The 9079-nt window shown below is 39.9% G+C and overlaps 1 protein-coding gene across 2 annotated transcripts in view; it reads left to right on the forward strand.

Moving 5' to 3' along the window:
- Nucleotides 1–7598, forward strand: part of rai14 (retinoic acid induced 14) — a 56665-nt gene extending 49067 nt beyond the window's left edge. For both annotated transcript variants that reach the window (XM_085166914.1, XM_085166912.1), the window contains 5 exons: nucleotides 138–306; nucleotides 417–584; nucleotides 660–818; nucleotides 1188–1253; nucleotides 1487–7598. In XM_085166914.1, the coding sequence (XP_085023040.1) occupies nucleotides 138–306; nucleotides 417–584; nucleotides 660–818; nucleotides 1188–1253; nucleotides 1487–1573 (649 nt within the window). In that variant the 3' untranslated portion in view covers nucleotides 1574–7598. The remainder of the gene's footprint in view (nucleotides 1–137; nucleotides 307–416; nucleotides 585–659; nucleotides 819–1187; nucleotides 1254–1486) is intronic.
- Nucleotides 7599–9079: the final 1481 nt, after the last annotated feature.

The following is a 9079-nucleotide window of genomic DNA, read 5'->3' on the forward strand; positions in this document are numbered from 1 at the left end:
AAAAATAAAATTTATTAAAATATATTCACATCAATTACAGGGTTACTGGGTTTATCCGTTTCCATTAAATGTTCCTCCCTGCTAGAATAAAATGTACTTTAGTTCTAGTTACTACCATGTGTCCCTTTCACAAACAGGCTGACAGCTGAGAAGGATGTCACCCCAGATGACTCAGTCTCCCGTGTGGAGCATGACACAGTGCGGGAGCAGCTGGAAGGTGAAGTGAACCATCTGACACACCTCCTCCAGGAGGCCCTCAGGAAGCAGGATGAGATGGCTCTGGAGGCTGCTGATGCCTGGCAGAAGGTGGGAGGATAGGCAAAAACAACATATCCACTTTCCAAAGGCTCTTTTCTCTCTAATATTTAGTACTATCTATTCTTAACACTTATCTTAACCGCTCATCCATCCATCAGGCACGGGATAATGGTGCAGAGCGAGAAGCCCTGCAGGAGCTAGTTATGTCAAAGGAGAAGGAGAACCAGACGCTGACCTCCAAACTGGCCGAGTCCCAGGATGCTGTGTGTCAGCTCAAACAGCTGGTGGAGAATCACACTGCATCAGAGAGAGAAAAGAACAAGAGGGTCAGTAATGAAATGGCAGCTAAAAGTATTTTCATTTCACGGTGAATTTGTTCAACTTGTTCTATCTTGTTGTAGATAGATGACCTGTCTCGAGAGGTGGTGAAACTGAAGGATGCCTTAAACAGCCTATCACAGCTCTCCTACAGCTCATGCTCCCCCTCCAAACGACAGCAGCAAAATCAGCAACTCGAGACGATGCAGCAGCAAATCAAACAACTGCAGTACCAGCTTGCTGTAAGATTTCTCATTAATAATTAGCGAATCGATTTAAAAGCTCCCCACAGGTCACAGAAATGTTCCCTTAAACTGCTTTTGTAATAAGTTACAGCACAGTCTGTCACCACACACACACACACACACACCACAACACAACACAACACAACACAACACAACACAACACAACACAACACAACACGTATAACAGCCAAAGCACAGCCATGGAAACAGCCACATTCCCAGGTTTGTCACCCCCAGGCTGCAGTTATAATCAGAGAGATCTGTGTGACCAGTGCGACCTTCTGGGGGCTCTGTAAATTACTTACACTAGCTTTGATATAAATAAAGTACAGTTGTTAAGTTTGGGTTTGCCTCATGTCTTTTTAGGAGTCAAAGAAGCAACACAGTGAAGTAGTGTCGGTTTACAGAATGCACCTCCTCTATGCTGTTCAGGTAAGTCCATCCATTTGTTTATGTCTTCTTGGACTACAGCTTAATGATGTTCACTTTTAAGGGATCAGGTCACCCTAACTTTAAGTCAGGCATTCAGATACTTTTGTTTGTGATTCGTTGGAAGGTTTTTCAAATGAATGTCACTTAATATTATCCACCTAGTAATCACTTTAGCAGTTGTTTTCTATATTTTTAGTCAGTTGACTAACTGACCGTCTGTCTTGGACCTTTAGGGGCAGATGGACGAGGACGTCCAGAAAGCCTTGAAGCAGATCCTGATGATGTGCAAAATGCCAAGCCAAGCCAATGAAGCCTCCTGAGACAAGCTGGGAGTGCTTTACCAAAAGCATGTTGTCAGACACACGGTGCCTCTGGGTGAAGCTTGAGGATTTGTTTATAAGGAACTGGTTTACAATCAGGTGTTCATTGCCTTTACCTAATGTCATTTTGACCCAGTTACCTAACGTACACCTGGTATCAACATGTCTAGGTAGCTTACTGTAATGTGAACGCACATGTAGTTGAAGTCGGCCGTGTCCTCCCAGCTCATCTTCTTGTTAATCACATCGCAGGCACAATCAAGACAATGAGAGGCTGTTTTAATACCAGGATGAATGCAAACATTCATGGGACCGGCTGTCAGGATCTAGATATAGCGTGCATGTTCATACCAGGTGGAATTGGGGCGTTAATGTTAGCATGTTTGTCAGGTCAGCGTTGTGCTCATCAGCTCACTGATAATTCAGATAAACAGAGGAACCAGGTGTTTATCGTGTCTGTACCAGCCAAATTTAAAGTGTGTACATGTTAACACTACACTGAAGATGTGCAGTAACCCTAAATCACATGCAGTTGCACACGTGCACCCATCAGCCCAGTGAAAACAGTGAGTCCGTTTCTGTTCGAGTGTCTATTTTTTGATACAGCAGTGTTAGTATTATCTGAGTTTGCTGTAAAATGTTAACTGTCCACATTTTCCCGATAGAATTAAAATAATTTGTGCTGTGTTAACAATTGCATGAGTCTTTGCTCTACAGCAGCTCAAAAATTGCTGGACTTGTATGAAGAAAAAGCAAAATGCTGTTTGATATTTTCCTATCAGTTAAAAAAAAATTGTAAAAAAAAAAAAGAAATTATTGAGCCATTTTACCCTGTCGTGTGTTTTTGTTTTTTTTGTTATTTTTTAAATAACTGTACTTAAATGATAAGGGTTGATATCTTAGATGTCCTTGTTTTGTGTCAATGTTTTTCCTCGAATATAACAACGCACTATTTGTTCCAGTGGCACCTGAATTAGAACATTTTTCTCTTAATATTAATATTATTATTATTATTTTTACATATGAGGGGTTAACTGTTTACTGTAGTAAAAAAGTAAAAAATCTGAATTGTAACAAAAGTCCAGTAGTGGGCTGAATATTTTTGTCTTTCTGACACAGAGGGGGATAAGAGTTTTACTTTTTATATTCCCTCTATTCTTCTAAGAGTTGCAATCTCTTACATGAAAAGCATGTAAAACGTATTGCTTGATATCAGATGGTTGAGTTGTGTAAAAACAAAACACAAGTTCTCCTATCATGTGCCTGTAATCAAACAGTATTTTTTTTCTGGCTCTACAGCAGCTTCAACAGGATTCTTTGTACCATCTTTTAATTTATTTATCTTTACCAGGAATTGTATTTTTCCCCCTCTTTCCCTCAGTTTGTAATACTCTTCTTTCTCTGTGCTCCTTTGTGTGTGCAGAACAACACAGTACAGTGTACTGTACTGTGTTTTTGAATTTTTTTGACAGTCTTCTAGATTCCTCTAAACTGTTTTCACACCACACTTTTTTTTCCCTTAGAGCCGCAGACTCTACTGGACACTTTTAAAATGCACAACCCGTTCACTGTTTAACTGGAGTCGTACTGAATTAAATTGTATCTAAGTGACTGACCTTTGTTTCTCACTGACCAGGTCTTTATCACCCGTCTGAGAATTGTATGCGTGTCTTCAGTTCTTCTCGTTTTCTGTAAGCCTTGACTGAAACGTTTTTACCAAGAAAGGGAAACAAAGAAGCAGCTTGTCCTGTTGGTTGTTTCTTTACTAACACTTTTGTAGTAAAAAGAGAAACTTGTTTGACAACTGTATTTTATCCACATAATAAATTTTGAAGATACTGCACATTTATCTGTTTTCTGTTATGATTAAGAAAAAGTAGCATTTAACCAGAAAATGAGTGATGACTGAGTGCTTATAGCTAATAGGAAGGCAACAGTAAATCATATGATTGGGGATCATACATGAACACTACACAACACAATATATAATTGGTTTATTTATTAGGTACACACATTCAACTGCTCAACGGAAATGGCCGAGACGACCCCCTGAAGTTCAAAGAGTCCGAATGAGGAAGAAAGGTGATTTAAGTGATTTTGAATGTAGAATGGTGACTGATGCTGATCTACTGGGATTTCCCACACAACCATCTCTAGGGTTTATAGAGAATGGACTGCAAGAGATGTCAAAATCCCTTGTTGATGGCAGAGGTAAAAGGAAAATGACCAGACTGCTTCTAGCTGATAGAAAGGCAACAGTCACTCAAATAACCACCTGTTGCAACCAAAGTCTGAAGACAAGCATCTCTGAATGAAAAAAACAAACAAAAGTAACCTTGATTGAAATGGACTTCTACAATTTGCACAGACTTGCCAACACTGGACAACAGAAGATTAAAAAAATCATTGCCTGGTCTGAGGAGTCTTGATTTTTGCTATAACATTTGCAAAGCAATGTCGTAAACAACATGGAAAGATGGATCGATCCTGGCTTGTATCAACAATTCAGGGTGCTGGTTATGGTTTAATGGTATGGGGGGATCACCTATTTACCTAACCCCACTATGTACCCAGAGAACCCATGCAGGCAGGGGAGAACATGCAAGCTCCACAGAAAGGTTTCAAACTCATGACCTTCTTACTGTGAGACAACAATGCTAACCATCGTGCCACAGTGCTGCTACTGTGTGATTCTGTCATGTGAATATGTTTCCAGCACCTTGTTAAATCTATTAGCAAGGTGTACCTAATGAAGTGGTTGTTGAGTTGTACCTTCTATACTTCTTCTTCTACGCTAACCAACTATTGAACTTGTACACCAGAACACTTTGAGGATCTGGCACTTTAGTCAGCAAGCACCTCTGGTAGAACCCCCCCCCCCCCCAAAAAAAACAACAACAACCCCAAACAAACAAACAAACAAAAAACCTCTGTATATGTGACTCGACTAACAGGATGCACTGGCCTCATAAGTATTTACCAGTATTGACCAACTTCAATATTCACAGGCCACAATACTCCTTTGCAAACACCAAGTCATTCTAGCAAAATTAGATTTAACACATGTTTTGGATCCAACTTTGAGAGAATCAGCCACAAGGTTTCTTCTTTCATCTCAGAGTCATTAAAACATGAACTCACACATATGCTTGGCAAAGATCACCAGCCAACAATTACTGGACAGGTAATGTATGACCACTAGATGGCGGCCATCACTAACACTAGATCTTTCATATCCTAATAGGTGGTTTTTACAAAGATATCTTTATCTAAAAGGGGACAACCAAGTGAGATAAAATTTACAATGATACCCTGTAAAGCAGGCTGAGATCTCAACCAAACTGTCCACTTTGTATGGAAAAGACTTTCAAACAACAGTCTAATGTATGTATGTGATATAGTGAGGCCATTTTGACTCAACATTAGATTGTTTTTTCTTTAAAAAAAATCTCCACAAATCTCCACTTCAGAGTTTAATATATCAAGGGAATTAAAAAATAATAATCTAGGATGTATTGTTTGTTTTTCTGTTGGTTTAGGCCCACCAGCCTCCATGTCAACACTCTGTCCTCCTTCAATGTCCTCTCAGCTTTGGCTCTCAGAAGTTCTGCCAGTCTGACTCTTGAGTAATGTATCTGCCATTCTGTTTCCTCTAACCGGTGGCACAACTACTTCGTTTCCTGCCCTGGCCCTGTGTTCTGCCCGTAGGCAAAGACACACTTCCACATAAGGATACACACACCTCTGCCTTTACACGACAACTTCCTCTCAATCTTGCTTTCACACACGTTCTGTCCTCAGGCCTTGGGTGTTAGTGGGCCCTAATCCAGTTAGGACTCATATTTGTCGAGCATCACAGCTGCAGAAAACTCTCCAAGTCTGGAGTCTGTGAGTGGCAGGATGAACTTGGCTAAAAGTTCGAGGCTATGATTTATGATGAGTAGAGCCCAACTTTTACGAGTTTGTGTTTGGTTACTTGACTACAGTTCAACAGATTTTTCACAGTTTTCCTGAAGCTTTAACTTTGAATAAAGACACCACAAAGGTAGATTTTTCTTTATCTGCTTATTCCAAAGACTCAAGTGTAGGTAAAACAGGAAATAAAACATGAAATAATTAGATATATTTCAGGTATTTTACTGCCAAATGTGAAATCCTGCCAATATTATTGCTGCTAATGGTTGCAGCTGCTTAAGTATGAAAATTTGCCATTTATTATTACTTATTTCATATGCTAAAACTGAAAAAACTTTGAGTTTCATCCTTTTTAATAGACGGTTTATTTAGGAAATAATCTGTTAATCTGCAATACCATCTTTATTTAAATACTCAAAACCAGAAGCTGTGTTTTTGTGAAAAAAAAAAAAAAGATATCAAAGTGGATGTTAATTTTGTCAGTTATGTTTCCATGCCTAAAACTCACTCTTTGACAATAAAAACACTCCACTGTCATACTAAAATTTAAGAGGTTGAAAGATTTACACAGTAAATCTCTGGGGACCCAGGGGTGAGCCGTGGGGAACTCCAAACCACAGCCTGGATATATTTTGAGCATGTGTTTACAACATAGTGTTCCTAACTATCTAGATTTCCTAAAACAAACAAATAAATAACAATTCTGTTTTGTGAAAAAGAGTTCAGAAGTGAGGAGACAGAGTAAAGCAAAAGGGAAGAAAGCATACCAGAAGGTCAAAGCCCAGGAGAGGAAGGCCGTTGCTGAAGGAGCCCATTCAGGGAGGAAATGAGGCGAGTTTGTGGCCAAAAAAATACCAAAAAAACCCAAGGAGAAGCAAGAGCAGCAGATCAAGGGGGACAAGTGTATATGTTGAATCACCAGGAGGATGACTAATCCACCACTGAGACTCTCTTCTGAAGTAGCGTACAAACTCGACTGAGCTGCCAAAGGCATGAGAGGAGCAGGCTAAGGAGAGGAAGCTGCTGATGAAGAGGTCAGCCCTCTTGTTAGTTTTCTTGACAACCATAACTTACTAGTGATTAAAAATGGCAGCAATAAAGTCGTGTATTTTGATCTTCCACCTTGTCACCTTTTTTAAAATGTTCTCTGTTTTTTTGTTGATTTTTTTGCTGTTTGTTTAAACTCTGTATTTCCGGCTAATCAGGATTTGTGTTCTTAGTAAATATTGTTGAATGGCTTTTTGCTAACGTGCGTCATAACTCGCATGCTTGCTCTAAGAGAGCTGGCCTGTAATGTCAGCGTAAGTGTCGTGTATTTGTTTCTGTTGTTCTCCTACTTAATTATTTCCGAATATTTTCGGCTGGTAATAATGACATCTGGACCGGGACTCTTTTTGCCTGTCTTTGAACTGCTGTGAGTTTACAGAAAGATTTATTTACAGGCATTGTTGTGTCTGCTCGCCAGGTGCAAAACAGTCTGCCCTAATCAAATTTGATACCGTGAGTGCTTAGAGGTTCTTCTGTCTGCTATCAACCTCTCTGCTTTGTGAAAATGCAGGATTAAAGAGACAGAATGCACACAGTTTGTCGTCTGTACATGGAAAGGTGTGTGCAGAGCAACATTGCTGTATATATCTGTAATTTTACAGGGCTCAAAATGTTTTGGACAGTAATGTGTGTGTAGGCAGCACTGTTGCCTCACAGCAAGAAGGTCTGGGTTTGAATCCATCATCTGGCTGAGGCCTTTCTGTGTCTTCATGCTCTCCTCATGTTTACATGGGTTCTCTGTTGGTACTCCGACTTCCTCCCACAGTTCAAAGACATGCAGTTAGTGGGGTTAGGTTAACTGGTGATTCTAAATTGCCTGTAGGTGCGAATGTGAGTGTGAATGGTTTGCTGTTGCTCTGTGTTAGCCCTGTGACAGACTGGAGAACTGTTCAGGGTGTATCCTGCCTCTTGCCCTGTGGCAGCTGGGATAGGCTCCAGCCTTCCTGTGACCCTGAAAGCAACAATTAAGGGTGATTAAATGGGATTAACCAGGCTCTTATGTTTAGCTTGGTACATATTTATCAGCATGTACTGTATATTAGCAGAGAAATAATAATACTTTTTTTTTTTAAAAAAAACGAGCAAGTAAATAATAGTCCAGGAAAAGGTCACCAACATGTAGCCACACATCTGAAAGCATATTGATTTGCTCCCCTGATATTTAAAGGCAAAGGTTAAAGGTATCTGATCAACAGTATGGGGATACTTTTATGTCTGGATTGGTCCTCAACTGTGTAAACTCTACTGAGTGAAAAGAAAAACTGAACTTTAGCTTGACAATCAAATTCTGACTCCTAACTTCATTATTTGCTTGTGTGCCTCCTGCTAAATGGTTTGGCTCACTAACATGCCCCAATAGCCCTTACAATTTCTCATTGACTGCAGTCTCCATGGACAGATTATTTTACTCATAACACAGAATATATTTTTATATATGCAACCAGAACAATGAAAATGAATAAGTGGTGCCAGGCATAGAGAACACTGATCATATCTTGTGTCTCTCTTAATCTCCTAGGAGTAATTTTAGTGATCGTCACCAACTGGCATTCAGCTTTAAAAAAAAAAGCTTGCAAAAACATCACACAAACAAAAGATTTTAATTTGCTGCTAAAGCTGGCTGATGTAAAGTTTCAGATGGGGTCAAAAACTAACGAGGGTGGGGCTACGGTGATGGCTACATTCATTATTTGTACTGTCTATACATGTGGCACTGGTGTCCACCTATTCCAGGTTCTTAGTGGCAGTCTGTCAGACTGCAGAGCAAGTCTTGAGAAAGCAGCTGATGGATATCAAGGACCACCACAACAACACTGATTTGGCTATGCTGCCAGAGGGTAAAAAAGACAAAGGAAGACCCATGGTAGACCGGTTAATAATAACTGAACCTCCAAAATAAAAGTTGAAAATTAGTTGAAGCATATATTACGGTAACTTAATATTCCCGGACTGTGTGTTGGCTGGATGGAGCCAGTCCCTGCAACCAGATAGAGGCTGTTATACCAGCATATTAATACTGGTGTTTTAAATGAAGATTTCATTAACAACATAAAGGTGTAGTTTATGATTTGCTACATTTACTTTTATTAGAATCTCCTGACTGAATATCTTACAGCCATCTTCTACAGGCCTTGCAGAGCTTGCTAAATATACCAGTTTCCGGGGGGAAAAATGGAGCTATCTTCTCGGTGGATGCATTGTCTCCGTAAACAACTTATGTGACTCTACACCTCCAACAGATTGTTTATCTGTTGTTCATCTGCTGAGTTCAGTGACCAGCCATTCTATTGTGACATGTAGTTGTGTTAAGTGCCTCTCAGAAATGCTAGGCACAATTGGCTTTTGGCATCCGGCCTGTTATCAACAGTTAAAGGTTTCGGTATGTCAGTAATTTCGGCCATGATAACTACTTGCATGTTTTCAAGTCATCAGCGGCCTCGGTGAAAAAACCCCCAGAGTAATTCTCACTGATCCGTAGCTCTCTCTCTCTCTCTCTCTCTCTCTCTCTCTCTCTCTCTTTTTGGAAGAACATGGAGACCACAG

The sequence above is a fragment of the Neolamprologus multifasciatus genome, chromosome 7 (genome assembly GCF_963576455.1).
Source record: "Neolamprologus multifasciatus chromosome 7, fNeoMul1.2, whole genome shotgun sequence".
In the NCBI taxonomy this organism is placed as follows: domain Eukaryota; kingdom Metazoa; phylum Chordata; class Actinopteri; order Cichliformes; family Cichlidae; genus Neolamprologus; species Neolamprologus multifasciatus.